The 22919-nt window shown below is 46.1% G+C and overlaps 1 protein-coding gene across 1 annotated transcript in view; it reads left to right on the plus strand.

Moving 5' to 3' along the window:
• LOC108796583 (calpain-13-like) overlaps positions 1–22919 on the plus strand; it is an 88274-nt gene that overhangs the window by 37111 nt on the left and 28244 nt on the right. The window contains exons 6-18 of the mRNA XM_018568083.1: positions 275–349; positions 5517–5602; positions 8419–8493; positions 10106–10266; positions 10614–10780; positions 13278–13480; positions 14139–14207; positions 14584–14588; positions 14668–14826; positions 15037–15252; positions 16130–16241; positions 17369–17437; positions 22840–22897. Coding sequence (XP_018423585.1) covers positions 275–349; positions 5517–5602; positions 8419–8493; positions 10106–10266; positions 10614–10780; positions 13278–13480; positions 14139–14207; positions 14584–14588; positions 14668–14826; positions 15037–15252; positions 16130–16241; positions 17369–17437; positions 22840–22897 — 1455 coding nt within the window. The remainder of the gene's footprint in view (positions 1–274; positions 350–5516; positions 5603–8418; positions 8494–10105; positions 10267–10613; positions 10781–13277; positions 13481–14138; positions 14208–14583; positions 14589–14667; positions 14827–15036; positions 15253–16129; positions 16242–17368; positions 17438–22839; positions 22898–22919) is intronic.

The raw sequence follows: 22919 nt of genomic DNA on the forward strand, positions 1-22919 counted from the left end.
GGGGGATTTGGGGGGGGGGGGCTACGCTGTTTTGTTTTTTTATTGTTTCTGTGGACTGTCAAAAGTTAAAAAGAAAAAAAGTAAACATATCACCTTTTTTTAATGTCATTAATGAAAATTTTGTATTTGAATACCGAAGCAAATTGGCTTTCGGACCCAAATCCCGAAAAACAAAATAACGAAAAATCCGAAATGAAATGAAACAAAACAAATTTTTTTGCCAGAGCACACGTCTAATTTTATTCACTGAAATTTAAATTGTGTTTTCTTTAAGCTTCATACTGGAAATATGGAACTGCAGAATGGACTTGTACAAGGCCACGCCTACACAGTCACGGAGGGTTTACAGGTACACGACCTTCACAATGTTTTGGTCATTTCATGGTGTTGATATTCAAATATTTATAGTTGCACAAGACAAATTATTGACAGTAAAATCTCCAGTCCGGTAGATATTTTTTGCTTAGAGCGGACATTCAGTCAGATATATTTTTCATGTGAAGTGCAGCATGCTAAGTAATGTGTCATTGTAACACTTCCCGGTACATATTCCCTTTCGCAGAGATCACAGTACTCCCCCTGACAGTGCCTTCATCTGCCTTCAAAAGCAGTGGATGCAATGCAACACACCTACTGTAACGCAAGGCTAGGGTTGCCACCTGTCCAGGATTCACCTGGACAATCCAGGTTTTGGATGCAGTGTCGGGGTTGTGTTGCAGCTAAAACCCAGACACAAGATGTCAGACGGACAGGGGCAGCCATGGGGCCCTGGTGTTCCTGGTTGTAAACAGCCTCACGCTTGTACAAGACAGGTCTGCAGCTCAGCTACAGAATGTCTCCTCATCACTAAGTATGCCTGTGGACTGCGCTCTCTCCCCCTCCCACCCTTTCTCTCTCTCTTGTACTATGGCCCATTTACCAAGTTCTTACCAAGATCTTCAGTGGTTGTCTCTCCTCACTCTCTCCTGGCGATCTTCAGTGGTTGTCTCTCCTCACTCTCTCCTGGCTGTCTCTCCTCACTCTCTCTCCTGGCTGTCTCTCCTCCCTCTCTCTCCTGGCTGTCTCTCCTGTCCCTCCCCTGGCTGTCTCTCCTCACTCTCTCCCCTGGCTGTCTCTTATCTCTCTCTCTCCCCTGGCTGTCTCTCCTCTTTCTCCCTTGCCTTGCCTGTCTCTCCTCACTCTCTCACCTGGCTGTCTCTCATCACGTCTCTCCTGGCTGTCTCTCATCACTCTCTCTCCTGGCTGTCTCTCCTCACTCTCTCTCCTGGCTGTCTCTCCTGTCCCTCCCCTGGCTGTCTCTCCTGTCCCTCCCCTGGCTGTCTCTCCTGTCCCTCCCCTTGCTGTCTCTCCTCGCTCTCTCCCCTGGCTGTCTCTCCTCGCTCTCTCCCCTGGCTGTCTCTCCTCGCTCTCTCCCCTGGTTGTCTCTCCTCTCTCTCTCTCTCTCCCCTGGCTGTCTCTGTTCTCTCTCTCCCCTGGCTGCCTCTCCTCTCTCTCCCTTGCCTGTCTCTCCTCTCTCTCTCCCCTGGCTGTCTCTCCTCTCTCTGTCTCCCCTTGCTGTCTCTCCTCTCTCTCCCCTGGCTGTCTCTCCTCTCTCTCCCCTGGCTGTCTCTCCTCTCTCACTTCCGCTCCCTCCTCGCTCCCTCCCCTGGCTGTCTCTCCTGTCCCTCCCCTGGCTGTCTCTGCTCTCTCTCTCTCCCCTGGCTGTCTCTCCTCTCTCTCCCTTGCCTGTCTCTCCTCTCTCTCTCCCCTGGTTGTCTCTCCTCACTCTCTCCCCTGGATGTCTCTCCTGGCTGTTTCATCTCTCTCTCTCTCCCCTGGCTGTCTCTCCTCACTCTCTCCTGGCTGTCTCTCCTCTCTCCTGGCTGTTTCTCCTCACTGTCTCTCCAGCTGTCTCTCCTGTCCCTCCCCTGGCTGTCTCTCCTCGCTCTCTCCCCTTGCTGTCTCTCCTCTCTCTCCCCTGGCTGTCTCTCCTCTCTCTCTCCTGGCTGTCTCCCCTCTCTCTCTCTCTACCCTGGCTGTCTCTCCTCTCTCTCTCTCCCCTGGTTGTCTCTCCTCTCTCTCTCCCCCCTGGCTGTCTCTCATCTCTCTCTCCCCTGGCTGTCTCTCCTCTCTCTCCCCTGGCTGTCTCTCCTCTCTCTCCCCTGGCTGTCTCTCCTCTCTCTCCCCTGGCTGTCTCTCCTCACTCTGTCCCCTGGCTGTCTCTCTCCTCGCTGTGTCTCTCCTCTCTCCCCCCCCTGGCTGTCTCTCCTCTCTCTCCCCTGGCTGTCTCTCCTCTCTCTCTCCCCTGGCTGTCTCTCCTCTCTCTCTTGGTTGTCTCTTCTCGTTTTCGCCGGTATACTCTCAAAAGCAAGCAAACTGTAGTGCGGCGCTATAGTGTTTGGGTTTCGCATGAAGAAAGGGTGGCAATCCTACGCACGACATAGGTCTGAATGGGCCCTGAATGAAGCCTTATTGTGCCCACATGTGGCACATAGCTAGAGCTGTAGGAGAGGACGAACACATCCAGAAGCTGCAGGAGAGGACGGACACAGGAGAACGTCCAAAATGCTGGGGGTGGGAAGACATTTATCATCACTGGTTGTTAGGACCGCTCAGTAGTTCTGGCAACCAATGACTGCAGAGGAGGACCTCTGATATCATTGGTTGCCAGGATGCCAGTGGTCCTAGCAACCATTCACTTTAGAGGAATGTATCCAGACGCAGACCCATCAGTTACTATGGTTTGCAGAGGATTCACTGGCCTTGGAAGCCGGCGTATCCACTGTCAGCCAGCTATAACCAAGTGCGGGCCGCACATGGACAGACAAAGGGCCGGATACAGCCTGCGGGCCGTAAAACGCTCAGGTCTGCTTTTCACAGTAGTGATGGCATGATGTAAATGGCTTCTGTTTAAACACCACCATGCTGTTTGAAGGCTCATATTGTGAGGGGACCTGTATCTTACAGAAGTGCTTCAGGGTCTTTACTACACGAATAGAATGCTTTGAGGTTTGCCAGCTTCAGTGCTGAAGTCACCCATTGTGCTGGAAGCCGTGTCAAAGAACCCAATCTGGTTTTGGCGAAGCGTCAAATATGTTTGCAGAGACAATAGAAGATTAAACAAAGATGAAATGGTTTCAGTGTAAATACCGTTTCTGTGTATTGTGAATTGTTTGGCAGACTTTGGAAAGTCGAAAGCAATTTTTAAAATAAACACAAAGGAAGGAAAAGGGGAAAAACAACATTTCAAGGTCACTGAGGTTCATCTCAACAAGGGTTAGTGTTAGGGTTACAGGGAGGATTAGTGTAGTGTTAGGGTTAGTGTTAGGGTTAGTGTTAGGGTAACAGGGAGGTTTAGTGTTAGTGTTACAGGGAGGGTTATTGTAAGGGTTACAGGGAGGGTTAGTGTTAGAGGTACAGGGAGGGTTAGTTTTAGGGGTGCAGGGAGGTTTAGTGTTAGGGTTACAGGGAGGGTTAGTGTTAGGGTTACAGGGAGGATAAGTGTTAGGGTTACAGGGAGGTTTAGTGTTAGGGTAACAGGGAGGGTTAGTGTTAGGGTTACAGGGAGGGTTAGTGTTAGAGGTACAGGGAGGGTTAGTGTTAGGGTTACAGGGAGGGTTAGTGTTAGGGTTACAGCGAGGGTTAGTGTTAGGGTTACAGGGAGGGTTAGTGTTAGGTTTATGGGGGGGGTAGTGTTAGAGGTGGTAGGGTAGGCAGGGCAGCCATCAGGGGGGTACGGCCGATACTCATGTAAGGGGCCCGGGCAGCCTGGGGGGCCCGCCCGGGTCCCTTACATGACTATCGGCCGACGGTGAAGGGCGAGGAGGCGGAGGACTGGCCCTATCAGCGCAGGGCCCCAGCATTGCCGCTCCAGCGGCTTCGAGACAAGCTGGGGCCCCGTCAGCGATGCTGCTCGTCTGATGTTGTACTGGCCGGAAGTGACGTCACGTTAATGACGTGACGTCACTTCTGGCCTGTCCGGCGGCAGACGAGGCCACGTGTGCAGGTAAGAGGAGCTAGGAAGGAAAGGAGGGAGGGATGCAGCCCTGACCAGCCCACCTGAGACCCCTTCAGAGCCCACTATAGACAGTCTCAGATGGGCTGTGCAGCATCTATGGTGGGCTCTGCAGGGTCACTCTAAGGTGGGTCCTGTGTCCAGCGCGTCGCTAAGCCCTGTGTCCAGCGCGTCACTAAGCCCGTGTCCAGCGGTGGGGGGGCCCGGTCTAAAGCCACGTAAGGGCAGGGCATTGCTCTCGGCTCCCTGTATGAAAAACTACCAGTTTCAATCTCCTGCCCCTGAAATTGATGCCAGAAAAGGCTCAGAGATGGCAGTAGGGCTGTTCTGTGCCGGACATCGCACTCTGTTAGCCAGAGGTATTCAAATAACTCTCAATGCAAAGATGTCTCCTGAAAAATGACTCTTCAAATGTCTTTGTAAAAGGAAAGGCTTATTCATTCTTTTATTTTTTACAACAGTAGATGAAGCAATTATTTTGTCATTGATGTAAGTTGGACATGATTGGACAACTTCACATCCTGGTAAATTTCTCTGGGGGCACAGACTGCCTGCTCTCCAAGTGATAATGCGCTCAGCCGTCTCAGAACACAGCACTGTTCCATGTGTATGTATAATCTGCGCTGCATTGTTCTGGGCTATGCACTCAGAGTTTGCAGGTAAACTAATAAAAGAAAATGATACTGACGGAGATCTTCCTCAAGCATCTTTTGTTGTGCCGTTCCTTTCCATGGTCATTGTAGTTAGCAATAGACATGTGTTTATCTGTAAATACTATGTGAACACTGCCATCTCCTGGCGAAAGCAGATAATGGCACACATTCACCATAGCAGCCCAACTCCATGATAAAAAAATATATATATTATAATAGGGATTTGTGTCATCTCCGAGCTGGAACCTCAGTCCAGGAAGTGCAGGTGAAACTCGAATAATTAGAATATCGTGCAAAAGTAATTGCAGTAAGTGCTGCAAAAGGGGCCCAAACCAAGTACTGAGTACATATGCATGCTTGTACTTTTCAGAGGTCCGATATTGTTCTATGTACAATCCTTGTTTTATTGATTGCATGTAATAATCTACTTTTTTGAGGTTGTGGATTTGGGGTTCTTGGGGTTTTCATGAGCTGTAAGCCATAATCATCACAATTATGACAAATCACGGCTTGAATTATCTTGCTTTGCATGTAATGAGTCTATCTCGTATATTAGTTTCACCTTTTAAGTTGCATTAGTGAAATAAATGAACTTTGCACGATATTCTAATTATTCGAGTTTCACCTGTAGATGGTGAACCTAGATGATGCCAGAACAAAGATGCCCTGTCCTGCTGGAGAGAAATGCAGATGAGGGCATTGTACTGTGATCTCTCAGATGTAATAAATACCTGGAAGTGGTACACTGACACATTACTTTTACGCATGTATTTAACATGAAAAAATATATATGAAATTTACTTTAAACATTTGCTTTGTTTTCCTATTGTCCTAAATGTAACCCTGGAATACCTGTTTGTGTTGCCTAGATTGAATATAACAACAGATTAGAGGACATTGTCCGAGTGTGGAATCCTTGGGGTGCGGGCGAATGGAACGGACGCTGGAGTGATCGGTGAGATATAGAATTTTGAGCCTTTATTAGAACTTGTGAGACGAAAGGAGTGTATTTAACACTGTATGATTCACTGGACAATTCACACACTGTAATAACTAATAGGTGAGGATCAACAGGATTCACACTACATTCCACATTCACCCTACTGGGGCCCCTTACACAGCTTTAGGCCTGCCCCCCCACCAACACGCCCTCCCTTTTCACTAACACTAACCGCACTCCCTTATCACTATCCGCACTACCTATTAATTAAGAGTAACTGTCCCTCATCTATCCACTAACCCATCTTAGCCTTTTTAGGCTCCCAGGTGGGCTAGGTGGAATGTGTGAGCCCTCTAGTTGGCTGCAGGCACTGTGCGGGTTCTCAGGTGGGCTGCGGGCACTGTGTGGCTCCTAGATGGGCTGTGGGCACTGTGCAGGGTCTCAGGTGGGCTGCTGGGGAAATGTGCGGGCTCTCAGGTGGGCTGCTGGGGAACTGTGCGGGCTCTCAGGTGGGCTGCAGGCTCTGTGCGGGCTTTGAGCGGGCTCTCAGGTGGACTGCATGCTTTGTACAGGATGTGTGTGGACTCTCAGGCGGACTGCAGGCTGTGTAAGTGCTCTCAGGTGGACTGTGGGCTCTGCACGGGCTGTGTGTGGTCTCCCAGGTGGACTGCGGGCTCTGTTTGTGGGCTCTTAGGTGGACTGCGGGCTCTGTGTGAGGATTGTACGGGCTTTCAGGTGGACTGTGGGCTCTGTGCAGTGACTGTGTGTGGGCTCTCAGGTGGACTGTGGGCTCTGTGCAGCAGTGCAGGCACTGTACGGGCTCTTGGGTGTACTGCAGGCTTTGTGCAGGCACTATGTGTGGGCTCTCAGGTGGACTGCTAAAACACTTACCGTAGACTGTCATTCATGAAACTACCACTAGAGCTACAACCTGTACGTATGTGAGATAGCATCCTGAAAATATGTCAGAGCGAGCAGGAAGGAAAGATGTGAAAGTCTGAATTGAAATGATTTCCCATAGACGTTACACAAATAACACAAGATGAGTACTATTGCACAAGGCCCAATAGTTCCCCTTTAATGCCAGTTAAGCCAAGATATATTTCTAATCCATTAGCAGAGAAAATTATGTACACCCCTCATGTAATTATATGGCTGCCAGTGGAAGTAATTGATGTTCTTGATGTGGAAATAATGAGTCTTCTCAGGCTGACTGTTTATCTCACTGCGGGCTGTTGGGAGCAAAAATAAAATCTACAGTATCGGTGTTCTGGCATATTTTATAATATCTGACTATTAGCAAACTGCAGGAGTGGTGGCGACGGCTGATAATTCATGACGAAAACAAAAATACAACAAGAACCCCGGGAACGGTGGGGGGGGGAGGGTTAACTCTGGCTACATAGCTGCCATGAAACCCGGGGAAGTCAAACCTTATAAAAATTAAAAACGCACATCAAAATGCTCAGAAGATCCAGAGATGAAAAGTGCAACTGAAGCCATAACTTTCTTTTTTTTTTAGCTCTGTATATAGTGGGGAGGGATTAGAACCCCTGTGCGGTTTCTATTGCTGTCTTTGTCCCCATTAGGGGGATTTATCCTATTTTTTTCTGGTGAACATTATCACTGAAAGTGAAAGAAAATCCCAAATAATGGGTTGTCACCAGAACAGTAAAAGATGGGAAATATTCTAATGAGGACACTAGTTCTGGTGACCACCAGGGAATTCCCTCTCTTTGGAGGGATACCTTCACACTTCCCATTGTGGCTATCAGAGAGGAAGTGAATGGAAATCTCCCCAAAGGGACACAGGTGGCAAAAAAGTGTGCAGGGGTTATACCCCTCCTTTACTATATCCTAAACTAAAAACACAAGTTTTTGCTTCAGTTTCGCTACGGTAAACAGTTGACATTGTTTATTTATTTTTTACTGATTACAAATATTTATAAAGCGCCGTCAATTTACGCAGCGCTTTACATAGTTGCACATTCATATCAGTCCCTGCCCTCGAGGAGCTTACAATCTATGGTCCCGATCTCATATACATCCAGGGCCAATTTAGACAGGAGCCAATTAACCTTCCAGCATGTCTTTGGAGTGCGGGAGGAAACCGGAGTACACGGAGGAAACCCACTTGAGCACGGGGAGAACATGCAAACTCCTTGTAGATATTGATCTGACCAGGAAATGAATCAGGGACCCCATTGGTGCAAGGCAGAAGTGCTAACCACTGTAAAAGTCAGACTTGGCTCCTCTCCCCCCTCCTCCTTCTGGGCTTTCCAACTGGTTAATGAGGCTACCCCAAAAAACAACAGGGAAGCCTGGAAGCTGGCAGGAATGAGTTTGACTTCTGTAATTGTACAATTGTAAATATACAAATGAACATACAGTATATAACACACACACACACATATATTCATTCTGCCATACATAAATAGGGTATTGTGATACAAATCTACACCAGCTCTGCTATAGAACACAACCATAGTGATAATGTTTTTTAAGGTTACAGTGTCACCCACTCTGTGACACCCAGTCTAAATTACCGTTTTGGGAAAGCCGCTTCATTGTCCTTCAGCATACAAAAAAGACTTCCCGCTGCAAGCCTGACTTCCACTTTCAGTCAGTGTGTGATAATGTTTCATATACAGCTGTGGCAGTTTTTTTCACACAGTGAAAGCAGCTTACTTACTATTGCGAAAGCATCTGGAATGTACAGAGCTAAGGGTCCAGGATTCAACATTGTCTGTGCAGAGGGAGCCTTTAGCATAGTCATGAATATTTTTTGCATCATACATGTGATGCGATAACATCACTTCACTTTTTTGCAGTTCCCCGCAGTGGGATAGAGTCCAACCGGAAATGAGGAAACGGCTGAACGTTCAATCTAACGATGGGGAATTCTGGTAGGTCTATATATATATGTTATACGTTTATTCGCAATGTGACAAATGGACAAAACGTTTCCTTTTGTTTCTTGGCTCCTGACTATGGATGTTTATGTATGTGAATGTATATACTTCTGTTCCTATCATACGGCACTCTGATTGGACAAAGGTTATATTAGTTCAATCATCTGGTCAGAAATTAAACTCTGTATTAGGAAATATTCTCTCAGCCATTTTTGGCCAGCAGATGCCAAGACTGGCAAAGTAAACTCTTCTAGGGCAGGGTCTCACTAAATTATTCTGACCTAACCTACTTGATGCTAGTCATCATTCCGCTGATGTTGGATGCATGTTTGCAGGAAGCCTTCTTCTATAACCTGTGTGTGATCTACTCCGCTCTAATCTGGTTGTCCATCTGTTGCCAGTCTGTCAATTAGTGTACGTCCAGATGTCCTTCTGTGTTACTGTAAGTCAGTGAATGCCAGTCAATATATGCTAATCAATGTGTGTTAGTCTTTTAATGTATATTATGCATTTAGGGGGTCAGGGGATGAGGTTGGAGTTTGAGATTGAAGGTTTATGATCTGGAGAACATGGGTGGTCAGGACATTTATATAAAGGGGTGCACTTTACTTACTACATTTTTGTAAAGGGGTGCACTTCACTTTCTACCATAGGAAGGTGTGGGGCCCCTTCACTGGCCACGGACCAAGGAGGTTTCTTCATTGGTCACCCTCAGAAAGGATGGGGACTGCTTGTTGGACCTCCATCGGACAGGGCGAGAGCCACTTCACTGGCTACTGATGTAAGGGCTGCTTCACTGACCACCGAGGAGGTCGGGGCCACGTCACCGGCCACTGGTGTAAGGGCTGCTTCACTGGCCACCAACGAGGTGGGCGCCACGTCACTGGCCACTGGTGTAAGGGCTGCTTCACTGACCACCGAGGAGGTGGGGGCCACGTCACTGGCCACTGGTGTAAGGGCTGCTTCACTGACCAACAACAAAGAGGGTTGCTTCATTGGTTGCCTGCAGAAGGGATGGAGGCTGCTAGATGGACCTCTATTGGACAGGGTGGGAGCCACTTCACTGGCCACTGATGAAAGGGCTGCTTCACTGACTACCAACAGAGGAGGTTGCTTCATTGCTCACCACCAGAAAGGTTGGGGGTTGCTTTATGGGCCTCCATTGAACAGCGTGGGAGCCACTTAATTGGCTATTGATAGAATGGCTGCTTCACTGATCACCAGCAGAAGGAGTGGGGGCCGCTATACTGAAAACTGACGGAAGGGCTGCTTCACTGAACACTGACAAAAGAGGTTGCTTCATTGTTTTACAGCAGGAGAGATGGGAGATGCTTCATGGGCCTCCATTGGACAGGGTGGAAGCCACTCCAAAGGCTACTGACCGACAAGAATAGAGGAAGTGAAGGGAAATCACTCTAATGAAACAAAGATGGCAAAAAAAACTTACTCTGTCCAAAATGAAAAAAAAAAAAAAACTTGAGATTTTGATATACTTTAACCTTTCCCCACTCTATCCAAAATTGTAATATAAAGATTTGGGCTTTAGATATCAATTAACATGTATACATTATTTAAAAAACATAGAGTCTTAATTATTTGTTCACAGGATGTCCTGCCCGGATTTCATGCAGAACTTCAGGCAAGTGAACATCTGTAACCTCACCCCGACCTACTTAGATTTCGAGAGCCCCCAGCGCGTCTGGGAGTCCACCAGTTACTACAATCAGTGGGTGAGGGGAAGCACCGCGGGAGGCTGCAACACGGCAGGTAGGTCTTCAAAGTCTAACTTGACCAGCTTGTCTGCTGGTTAAGTCTTTACCCGTCAAACTCAAGAAAACTCAAAGAAGAAACTCTCACTTTTGCTGGCTATGCTCATCTCCCCTCTTTTCCTTTATGTGTGTGATATTTTTGGTTTATTTGGGGTAGTTTCATGTATTCACTATATTATTTGTATTTATAGGGGGGGGGGGGTATTTGTTTTTTTTTTGTGTGTTTAAACTTGAAACTTTTATTTAAATGTGTCTCTTTTCTTTCTGAAAATAAAAAATAAAAAAATGTGGGGCATGAGGCCTACAGGTTTAGATTTTTATGAAAAAAACCTTGTAATCTTTCAGAAGACATGTGGAAGAATCCGCAGTATGTGATCACAGTTCCAGAGACACAGAGGAAAGGATACAATGTCACTGTGGCTCTTATGCAGAGTCTTAGCAACGAGAGGAAGTACAACCCTCACTGGTTACCCATCGGATTCGCCTTTTGCAAGGTTTGGCAAACCAGTACGGTCTATCTATCTATCTATCTATCTATCTATCTATCTATCTATCTATCAAATATTTATCTTTCTAGTGATATAAAATCTAATACCAGTTTGTGTCTCTCTTGTGCAGGTTACCCCCAAGGTAAGAAATCGTTTTTTTATCACCTAGATGTTAAAAAAGTAGATCATATTGTGTTTTTTTCCCCCACTGTAGATATATGAAATGCCCTAAATCAAAGCACATTTGTGTATTTGAAAGTAAACACTCTCAATAACATCCCCAGAAAAGAGAACATAGATGCTTATCACAGTGAAATAGAGTGAATCCAGATCAAAAACCACGTGTGAAATCAAATCTAATTAATATAATGTAAGATAGTCCCATATGAAATGTCCTGTTATTGTGAATCGTTCCACTCCAAAAGGTAAGTTTGCTTTTGAACTTCCACAAAGATAATATCCTCCAAGGGAAAAAAAAAAACTCCTAACCCTTATGGGCAGACACTCACCAAACGATATGCAACCTCTTAAAGTGACATTAAAGTCAAAAAAATGTTTCCCTCCCCCCCAGCACTTACCTTAAATGATGTCTCTTATTCCGATCTTCTTCTTCTTTCCTGATGTTTTCATGTGTCCCTCCAGCGGTGCGGCGGCTCTCCGATCCAGCGTTGACTGCTCTGTCCCTCCAATCCAGCGGTGTCTGCATGCGGGTGCATGTGTCCATAGACTTACCTTGCATCTCTGCTCGTCTCCCGGCCGAGAATCGGAACTGCGCATGTGCCCGCCCCAAGATCCTTTGCGGCCGTACGAGCAGTTCCTGATTCTCGGCGCGGGAGCGTGCAGCGATAACGAGGTAAGTTTAAACCTAGTTAAAGCGGTTTTTTTAAACTTCTTGCCTATATCTACTGCTTGCTAGCAGATATAGGCAAAATAACAGAGGGTTTAGAACCCCTTTAAATAAGAAGGTCTTATGCACTGACTCAGGGACCCAAGCGAAGACAACTGTCAGGGACCATAGCACCTCCAGGTGGCGCTGGAACCAGGTCCTGCAGTTCCTGCGCTCACCTGCAGGTGTTTCTAAGCAGCCAGGAGCTGCCAGGTACCAGACCACCACTGGGTGGTGCTGGAACCTGCAAGTCCAGTGCTCACCTGCGGGTGTCTCCCAGCTGTCAGCGATTATTCACCGCCTGGTGCTACCTGGGAGGGTATTTATTCCCTCCCCGCACTGTGGAATTTGGCTCAGTATTGTCGCCATTTCCTGTATCCCGAGTCTTGTATGCCGAGTCTTGTATGCCGGTGCCGCCTAGTACCCTGACCTTTGCCCCGTGGCTCCCCTTGTGTTGCCTTGCTCCCCTGATTTCTCTTGCCCTGTTGTCTGTGTTTGTATTTAGTTAGCTGTTATTAGTTGTGTGTGTTTATAAGATTTTGGTGTGTATAATAAACGGTATATAAGCTCATTGGCATTGTCTGGTGTGGTCACGCATTTGGTCCTCCCATGGGGGTACCTGCCTGCGGTTTGTGGACACCTGCGCAGAGTACCCTGACAACAACTCTCCAGATCTCCTCGTCAACACCAGTCCTCCTCTTACATATTACTCCACAAAAGACAAGGGGCACTTCCCCTTCCACTCTCCTGGCAGACATTGGACTTTTTATCACTCGGTTACATGCACGTTAGCAGCAAGCATGCAGGCAATCCTGGCTTTCCATATTACAAGGACCAGCTTGCTTTGCAAACTGAGTATCATGGAAACTGTATTATTCTAATTGTGTTGATTATAATAAAACAAATATTAAAGATTGTTTTATAAAGTTCTTGCAGCATTGACTCAAACCAGAGCAGTAGCTAGCTCCCTTTGCGCCCGAGGCAAGAACAGAAAATTGTGCCCCCCTACAGATGTGCGATGTCACCCGACGGATGGTGCGCTGGTGGCCACATCCAAAATAGCATAAAAATGTGTTTCGTTTGACGAAACAAATGAAAACATTTTAAGTTTCTGTTAATTTTGTCTTTGCACATGTATAATAATATGTGTGCATGAGTGTGTGTGTGGGGGGGGGGGCTTTATTTATTTTTTAGCGCTGTCACTTCAGGATGGTCGAGCAGTGAGGAGAGAAAGATCCGCCCGCTGTCAGATCCTGGCCGAGCGGCTCTCTCTCTCCTCACGGCAAGGCCATCCTGAGTGACAGCTCCCACCTCCACCACCCCACTGGCTGCAGCGCTCCATTTCTCATCAGGTCCCCGCTGCCTCTGTCCATACAGGCGGGGGAGAGCAGCGGGGATCCGAGAAGCTGGAGCCTGTGCCGCCCCTCTTCTCCCTGCCAAACCACGGCTGTGTTGGAGCCTGTGCTCGCAATGGCAACAGGGGCAAGGGGGCGCAGCCAGGCCGGCCCTGGCTGCGCCCCCTCTCAGCTGTGCCTGAGGCAAGTGCCTCACTCGCCCCATGGTAGCTACAGCCCTTACTCAAACCATTACTCTTTGATTTCATACAAGTTCTTGTGCCTCTTTTTGGACTTGCAGGGAACAAAGAACGGGTCGCAAACAAAATTTTCCCGCCAACAAGCCACAGAAATAATAAACACCAATCTGGAACGAGGACGAGAAGTCACCAAGTCGTTCGTGGCTCCACCCGGAACATACGTCATCTTACCCTTCACAGAGAACAAGGGGCAGGAGTCGGAGTTTCTCCTCAGGATCTTCATGAAGACGTCTCAGATTGCTGAGTACGTATATTGATTCACTGGCCTATCTCAAGAGGCAGGTTTCCACACATGAAACAGCCACAAGATGGGTGCAGTCAGAATTCTTTCTTGCTAAATAGTGGTTGTTTATACTGCTGACAAGAAGCTAAGGCAATTACAATTTAATCCAGTTGTGGGTTCCTTCAGAAATCTTTAACACATTTTTAAATGCAGATAGTATAAGAACATGATTTGCAGGGGAGATCTTCCTCTGACCGGAAGTTCCGGTATCGTGGAAGGTATCGGAGCATTTGGGCGAGTATGAGTACTCGGTATCAGCAGCCATACTGACACTGGTATCGATATCGGTGCATCCCTACTCGCAACAAAATGCTCAGGTGTGAATAGGGGCCATAGGAATAAATGGGATTTCTCTTTTTGTGTGCTTTTTCAGGCATAGTTTTGCACACCTAGGTGGAAATGGGGTGGCTAGAACTAGTTCACAATTAACTGGGCTGGCTAGAACTAGTTCACGAGGAAGCTCTTCCATGTTTGTACTGCTCTTACAGTGAAGAAGCCTTTCCATATGCAGAGTATATATAAACCTCTTTTCCTCCAGTCTTCTTATATCTCCTCTGCAGTCATATTGCTAGCTATCGTGTAACATTGAGAAGTTGTTAAATATCGCTTTTGCCTTTAGAAATCAAGGACCTCAAACCGTGCAACGGGAGGATAACCAAGAGCAATACCCTGTTAATTCCACAACACAGTGAGTACTGCCGCTATACTCTGCCATTACTCCTGTAGTACAGCACGCCTTCTTCAAACACAAAGTATTCATTTGTCGTCAGATTAAATGACCCAAAACCAAGGAGTGTATTGTTTCTGTCTGGATAATGGAGGAGACACGGAAATCATTCCTGTATAGCACAGGGGGCCACATCTCTGGGTCATAGCACAGACACAGCCTAAGAATACAGAGCCATTTATTCCCAATTGCATACAAATCTTTCAGGCTTATTAGAGGTCATCAGTATAGGATGGCTTCTATGGTGTAGAGATTGGGGGGGAAAAATTTGGGGATGGAAAATGATAACGGGTAAATACTTTCGGGTTACAAAAGTCTTTGTTGTTGTACTTTGCAGAACTGGTACAGGAGGAGCATCCAAGGCCGGATTTACTCTCTCTGCTGCCCCAAGGCCAGGTTCCTCAATGCGCCCCCCATGTAGAAAACAACTACCCGCCCAGCACCAACTGCATGTCCGGGCGTCAGAAGATAGGGATACCACACCCCTGCCGCACCTCTGCTCACCTCGATGGCCTTGTGAGAAATCCGGCCCGGGTAGCATCACATGTGGACTTTACCAAGGGTACAGTATCTCACAGAAGTGAGTACACCCCTCACTTTTTTATAAATATTTTATTACAGGCAGTCCCTGGATTACGGACGTCCGACTTACGCACTACCCGTACTTACGAACCGAGGTCCACAGTTCTCCTAAGTGTACCAGCAGCTGCCGGTACATTTAGGAGAACTGTGGCTGCAGCAGCCTATGTCCCTTCAAATCCCCGCTGCTCTCCCCGCTGTGTTGGCGGAGGTGGCGGGGACACAGACCGCTGCATTCCTCCGCTGCTGTACCGGCTGGTTGCTCCTCATCTTCCGGTCCGTCCGCACATCCTCTTCTGCCGGTCCGTCCACTCCTCTTCTGCCGGTCCGTCCGCTCCTCTTCTCCTGGTTCGTCCGCTCCCACCAGCCCATGTGGCATTCATCTTCCGACCACGTACGATTTTTCGGCAGGTTTTCAAGTGTGCTCGTAAGATGAAAGTCGTACGACCTTACAGTAGAAGCATTGCATGCTAACCATACACCTGCCGATTATCGTACGGTGTACACCTTACAACCATCGCACGACTTTCATTGTGCGATGGTTGTAAGGTCATTAAAATTTCTCACCCAATTTCGTCCCATCTTGGACAGGCAGATCGTACTTGCGATCATCGCAAGCCCTCCCCGCTTAAGGGAGGGATTGCAGATGATTGCAATGCTGAGCGGGCAGTGTGCGCTTGCGATTTTTGGCAGGTTTTCCAAAAAAAGTTGTGCGACCGTACAGTAGATGCGGTCGCATGCTGCTCATACACCTGCCGATTATCGTACGATCGCAGGATCACCCGCGATTATCGTACAGGTATATGGGCACCTTGAGAATGCTATCTGAGTCCCAGGCCAGAGCAACATCATGCTTCAGCCTTCCCCTTTATCTCACCTGGATAATCAATCATTAAGCAAATAACAATCCAGGTGAGAGACACAAAACCCGAGCTGGATTATTCAGACCCAAAGTCGACTTGAAAACCTGGCCTGGGTTCCGCTAGTCCTGTACATAGGATAGAAAGCGAGGGGAAATATATCACCCCTCGATTACTTCTCCTTTCCTTATGTCACAATATATATACCAATTGCAAGACCTGACACATTTTGAGGCGTTATATTACAAAGTTGAGCCAAAAAAACTGACTGCGAGTTGAGTTGATGAGTTGCTGCCACAAGCATTTCACTAAGTATATAACTTTCATGTATGACAGTTTTCTAATGTCTCCTCTCCATTCATGTCAGCACTGCCACCAATGTCTTCACAGAAAGGTAAATGTGTCCTATGTTTAAAACCTAACAAATATCACTTCTGACTTTAGATATCAAGGCCCTCAAACTGCGTCACAGGAGGAAAGCCAAGCGCTATATCCCAACAATTCCTCAACTCCGTAAGTGTACAGCTGCCATGCTCTGCCAGTTCTGTAATGACAGGTTTGGTTTCATTTATTTTGGTTTCAACTGAACTATATATATATTTCTTGTAGGGCTGCAACTAACGATTATTTTACATTATTGATTAGTTGGCCGATTCTTTTTTCGATCAGAGAAAAAAAAAAAATGAAATGTCATCTTTTATTTCAAATAAAATACACAAATGGAATGTTACCAACATAAAGTTTGCTTCACGTTAAAACTGCATGCACAATTTTTTGCAATCGGATTGCGGTACTGCACGTTCCAGTGTGGGCGATCGCACTGCAGGCAGGAGGTGCAATAGACATGATAATTGGTTTAATGGATTTAAAATAATCTGAACTAAAAAAACTCCAAGCTAAATAAAAGCCCAGTCATCAGTTAAGAGCTAGTCATGAATATTGGCCAAAAAATTATTGCTCTCACTCAGTCGTATACAGCGAAAACTGACATGTGTAGCGCAATCATTATTTTCGTATATAAGTGCACCCAACTTGTGTTTCCATTAGTATGCACTCTTTCATGGGGGCGGGGAACTTTATTTTTTGTATTTTGAATTTTATTTTATTTAACTTTGTTTTTTTTTTATTTACTTCTTTTACCAAGCGGCAAGCCCCTTGTGTGATAGCACATTGGAGATGACAGGTTCTCTTTAAGGTGACATTAGGGGTCTGTGTGTCACCTTTCCACTTCATTGCTGTAGCTGGGGAATGACAGCTGCCTGCTGAGGGAGCTGAATGAAAAAACACAGCAGGCAGTTGCAGTGGTTGGGGGCAATAGCCAGCCTGCTATTGGCTATTTCAAATTGCAATCGGCAATAGCAGGCTGGCTATTGCACCCGCCCACTGACTTCTGTCAATCAGCAGAGGAGGGACCTGAAGGAGAAAGTTCCCCCCGATCCCTGCTGCCTCTGGTGGGGGACAGCAGTGGGGATCGGAGGGGACATAGACTGCAGCGGGCTTTCAGCGGGTAGCGGAGTGACTGAGCAGAGTCGATGCAGCAATGGCGGTGACGGCGGCAGCCGGGGAAGGGAGGGGGGGGCGGAGCGATGAGATGGTCGGTGAGTTTTGGAACTCTCCTTACTGCTGGGCAACAGCTGCAGGGGTATAATTCTTAATGCCAAGATTTGTGTTTTTGCTTTGTAGATACCAGAGCGTGAAAGTAACGCAAAGAGTTGTGGATGATGCTCTCTATGACAACAACGCATTGGCAAGGTAGGTCGATGTTTGATGAATCAAAAAGTTAAATCTGAACTCCGGACGCAAAAACTTTCATCTAATTATATTCATATATACATATATACATCCACTATGTGATGATAGCGGCCCAAGCAATTTTGTGCTACAGTATTCCCCTTCACTTCTCCCCCAGCAGCTGCATAAAAGGTTATGAAGGGAGGGGAGGAGGGGCAGAGGAGCTGGTCCTGCACGGAGGTTACTTGGCCACACCCAGAAGATGTGCAAGGAGCTAAGAATTAAAGGAGAACTATGGGCTAATTGCTTTTCCCCATAGTTCTCCTCAGGGTCATGGGAGGACATAAACTAGTGTCCTACCGTGACCCAACGTATCCCGACATTACTGTCGAGATCCACCCAGCTGCATGATTGACAGCTGCCTATCTAGAGGCAGAGCAAGCTGTACCGCCCCCTCCCCCGTCTGTTCCGCCAGTCAGCGATGGAGGATCGGAGATGAGAGGGGAGAATACCTACAGGGAGCCGTGAGTGACAGTCACAGCTCTCTGCAGGGAGATGATCGAGAAGTGTGCGAGCGCCGGTATGTGTTCGCTCACTTCCCAATCTACTGAGCCGACCTGTGACAGTTTCATTGTCACACGTCAGCTCGAACTATGAGGTGAGTGAAAATCACTCACCTCATAGTTGTCCTTTAACTCTTCCTGCAGTAGTCAAATTTTCTAGCACATTGCCAATCAATAAAAGACACTGCATGTAAGCATTTAAAATAACCTGATTTTTCTGTCCTTTTACCTGCAATTTTTTTAAGTCAGCGGCGGGGTCCCTTTAAAGTAGAAATACAGTTTTTGGCCATTTTTTTTTCTAAATCTCAGCGATCCCCTGCACATCATTGCCCTGAAGCGTCTTCCCGATGGTGACGACAGTGGACCATGCCTGTGTATAGTTCATTGCCATGTCCGCTTCTGGTCTCCACCAGGGGGCGCATGGGACAGGGTGGCAGCACAGGAGCACAACTGGGAGAAAGTTGTCAACCCATAACAGGAAGTGCCTGAAACCAGGACTATCGTGGCAGGATCACCTGCGGATTACATTACTGATAAGCAGATCATAGACAACTTTTGAGATTATAGTGGCTGGGTTTACATCTGCTCTGATGTGGATATTGACGGACTCAACGGCAACTTGTAAGTTTTTCTTATGTGTAAACTGCTGCATGCCCCGGCATTAAAGAATCCTTTTACATAGACGGCAGTAATGAATACAATAAGTCAGTGATAACATCACACATTACAAGTCACCGTCATCTCCTCTCTCTCTCTGTGATATTTTGCAGTGACTTTGAATCCAGTCTTTGGGTAAATCGCCAGACTGCTACGGTAAATGTCCGCTTGTCTTCTTAATTGCTTTTATCAATATCTGTTACATGTTACAATGTCTGGGTAACAATTCCCTCCTCGGCATACATTTTTCTTGTACAGATCTTCCAAGGCTCCACTCTGGTTACGGCACGTCACCGACACTATGATATACGGCCTTGTAAAAGCAGGGAGCCTTGTCAATTTATAATTAATCGTGAGTTACGGGTCTGCCCTGTTCTGTTGTATGGCCCAACGGTCTCTCTTAAAGTGGATCTTTACAGGTCTGGCGTGTCACAATATACAGAGTACAGCAATAATGTAGGATTTCAGCTCCACCTTCTATCATTGGTGAGCCGTGCTTGAGCTCCAGTCCAATTACTTTGCCTAGGCTGAGATGATGTCATCAGTCTGAACCAATAATCAGTCTCCTCTCCCCCCCAGTGATCAGTCTGCTGCAGGCAGGAGGAATCATTTCCTCAGTCTCCTCTCTCCCCAGTGATCAGTGTGCTGCAGGCAGGAGGAATCATTTCCTCGGTCTCCTCTCCTCCAGACTGCAACTTTGTAGCAAGTCCCAAGTTGAGAGGCTGCAGCCGGGGCTGATCTATGTGGGACATGTTGTGAACACAGCCAAGATATGCAAAGGCAGAAGGATTTACAGGACTGTGTCATCTCTGAGATGGCAGTTCAGTACTAAACGAGTCAAAGAGCTGGAACAACTATGCAGGATAGTAGAGCAGCCTTTTCAATGGCTACATATGTGCTCGGTTCAATGACTTACTGATTAAGCACTCATCTGTGAAATGCGTCCGAGACTGCTATTGATGCGAATCACCAATAAACCTTCCAGTGCTTGGAAGTGTTGCAGGGACTCATTTTGGAGACACGACGCTTCAAATTTGGAAGCAAGTTGGCAAAAACAGCTCTTGTATTTCAATCCTCACAGGCTCACTTTAAAGTTTCTATAGCCGATACTGAAGTTTTGGATGGAGTAGTGAACAGGCTGGAGCCTGTCAGGTTTTCATTTAGGTGTCCCCCAGGGGTGATCTCCCTTTTACTTCTTGACCTGTAGACATAACAGTGAGTGAGTGGAGAACTCTCCAAAGTGAAAGGAAGTCCCCTCTTAGACACCAGGACAGGAACCCCTATTGATAGATTTACCTTCCATTTCTGTTCTGGTGACAACTAGATTTCCTCCACCCCCAGTCCTGTTGGAGGGTAACTTCCTTCCCCATTGGGGTGTTGGTTTGAAGTCACTGGGTCACTAAGGTTATAATATGTGAGTACAGCTGCAGTTTACAACACGGAGATATATGTGGCCAACATTGATCATGATAATGTATTGATGTTCCTCTGAAGGAGTGAACATTGATCCAGGAAACGTGTTGGGAACTTGGAACATCTGTACAGTGTCATAAATGTCTTATTGTCCCTACTGGACATCATTGATATGCATATGATGGGGAAAGACCTGTACTAAAGAAATGTATATGTACCATGGTGCAATGTAGAACATCTTATTAAGAATTGAACTGTTAATGTTGTATGTTGATCTTCTAAATCTGTAATATAATATTACAGAGAGACATTTTTCTATGATATATATTGTATGTGTGTGTGTATCTCTCTCTTTCTCTCTCTCTCTCTCTCTCTCTCTCTATATATATAAGTTCACCTTTTGCTAAAATTAAAGAAATGCATATTTAATAATATATAAAAATGCGCTTTGTTAAAATTTGTGCATTCAAGCCTGGAAAGCATTACCGCCGTGATCACGTCTGCAAAGCTCAGGCTTCTGCAGTTTCGCCCCAAACTGAACCTTTGTACTGAGAGTTTCGGAGTTTCAGTTTATATTGCTCCATCACCTGACCTCGCTGACCAACGAGAAGCACGTCTCAGCGCTTCTCTTTTTTTTCCTTCTCTTTCCTTGCAGGAATCTTATTTAGGAAATATCGTGTTGCTACTTTGTCATGTATTTGTGCGTATCTGTTTGAAAGACTTTGTAGCGCCGCGGGTGAATAGTGATGTATGTTCACTGTCCTCCTCACATTCCCATATTGCCTGTCTAGCGGTTTTTCTCTCTCTAGTGCTGTCTGGAATCTGATTCACACAGAGATTCACTGAGCTCAGTGGGATATCGGGTAATTATAACAGGTCAAACCGGCTTCTGCAATTTTCCCCATGACATTAATTAAATAAGTTAATTACATCCGCTATAATTATTCATTAGTGGTGATGGCGGATGAATGGAGCCTGTGACCTTGGAGAGGTCATTGCTGTACATTTCGGTGACAGAGACTTCAGGGCCTCCTCAGAGTCACATGATGAAGTGTGTTACTGTCCATGATGCCGTGCCGAGGTCGAAGGCACAAGAAAGTTTAACTTTTGCTTTTGTGTTTGACAACAAGAAGCAGTCTCTGGTTGTCATCCTCTAGTCTGGCAATGGTTGGGTTGAGCTCTTCTGTCTACTGAGTATGTACAGCTGATTGAGGAAATACTTTATGTTAGGTGAGGGTAGCTTAGGTTTTATTCAATACCATAAGGCTTCCTCCCAGTGAATGCAAAAATTGGAACAGTGCTCACCTGGGGAGATAGACCCCAAGAACTAGGTCTCAAAGCGCGTTTCCCTTCTTAATAGGGGAGGGTAGCCTGTATGAATGAAGACCATATAACCTCCTCAGCTCTCAAATAACATCATCATTTCAAAGGAAGACTAAATATTAAGAGGAGTTTCGTCCAAAAAATGCAATTTATTAAATAAAAGCAGGTACTCACAATGTCACAGATGACAAAAGGCATAAAACAAATATCCAATGGACACCACAGTACAAATCTATGGGTGCAATGGGACTCTCAGCTGAGAAGAGTGACGTTGAATGCTCAGCCCTACGTTACGTCTACGCGCGACTTCGTCATGCTCTCTATTTGTCCATCAAGGCCTTTACAATGGGGGCTGAAAGTTTTTAAAAATTCAGAATGTTCAGTTGTCACCAGAACAGGAATAGAGAGAAAAAATTAAAATCCCCCCCCCCCAAAAAAAAAAACAACCCCCCCCCCCAAAAAAAAAAACACAACTTCCTGTTGTATCTAGGGAATGAAGGAGGGGGAAATGGGTAACAACATCCATTGGTAGTTACAACACATAGAAAATGGGCCTTTAAGGGACTTTTACAGTACCTTGAATAAATTACATCAGATAGTGTATCTCTTTAAAACATACATCTTATATTATGATTCCATAAAATACTTTAAAACCTTAGTTCTCAGCTGGTGGGTGGTGACCCAAAAGTGGGTCGGCGGACTCCCATTGGCGGGTTGCCGTCTCCAGACGGCATTTTTTCCCTGCTCGCTAGGAATGAGAACAATCATTATAGGGCCATCAATCACTGATAACACTAAACTGATGAGCGGTAAAAGCTTTTAAAGCGTCGCCCATGGCCAATTTTGAGTATTGTCGTTTTTTAAGGTTTCGCGCGTGCGAATTTTAAGGCATGTATGGTGTCTTTTTACCCGACGTGACCCGTATTTTATATTTTACCAAAAAAAATTGGGTTATAATAAATGTTTTATAATTTAATATAAGGGAAACAGTTTATTTTTTTACATTTTGGGTAATTTTTCCTTAATATAGTAAAAAATAAAAAAAACCCCAGTGGTGAATAAATACCACCAAAAGAAAGCTCTATCTGTCCCTAAAAAATGGTATAAAATTTATTTCAGTACAGCGCTGCATGACGGAATAAATGTCAGCCAAAGTACCGCAGCGCTGAATACTGAAAAATGGCCTGGCCAGGGAAGGGGGTGTAACACCGCGGACTTCAAGTGGTTAATCAGCATTTGAAATAACTTAGAAACCTCCTGACTTTAATATCACATGTAATAAACTTCAGGCCTGGACTGTATTCCACCTTCCATTCTCCTTATTATCCATCGCAGGTGAAAGCATCCAATGTATCAGTTCTCAAACATAGAAGCGTTAAAGGGAAAATTGTGTTGTGTGAATCCTGACATCAGTTATGACACTTCCTGTCACCCGTCACTTTATCATTTTATTTTTTTTCAGGCTGTTTTAAAAAAATACAAAGATGAGAGCTACGAGAGTGTTTTCTCCCGCTACGCCAACCAGGTGCGTATATTCTTAGAGGCGC

Source organism: Nanorana parkeri, unplaced genomic scaffold (genome assembly GCF_000935625.1).
Source record: "Nanorana parkeri isolate BGI_ZX_2015 unplaced genomic scaffold, ASM93562v1 scaffold31, whole genome shotgun sequence".
NCBI lineage: Eukaryota > Metazoa > Chordata > Amphibia > Anura > Dicroglossidae > Nanorana > Nanorana parkeri.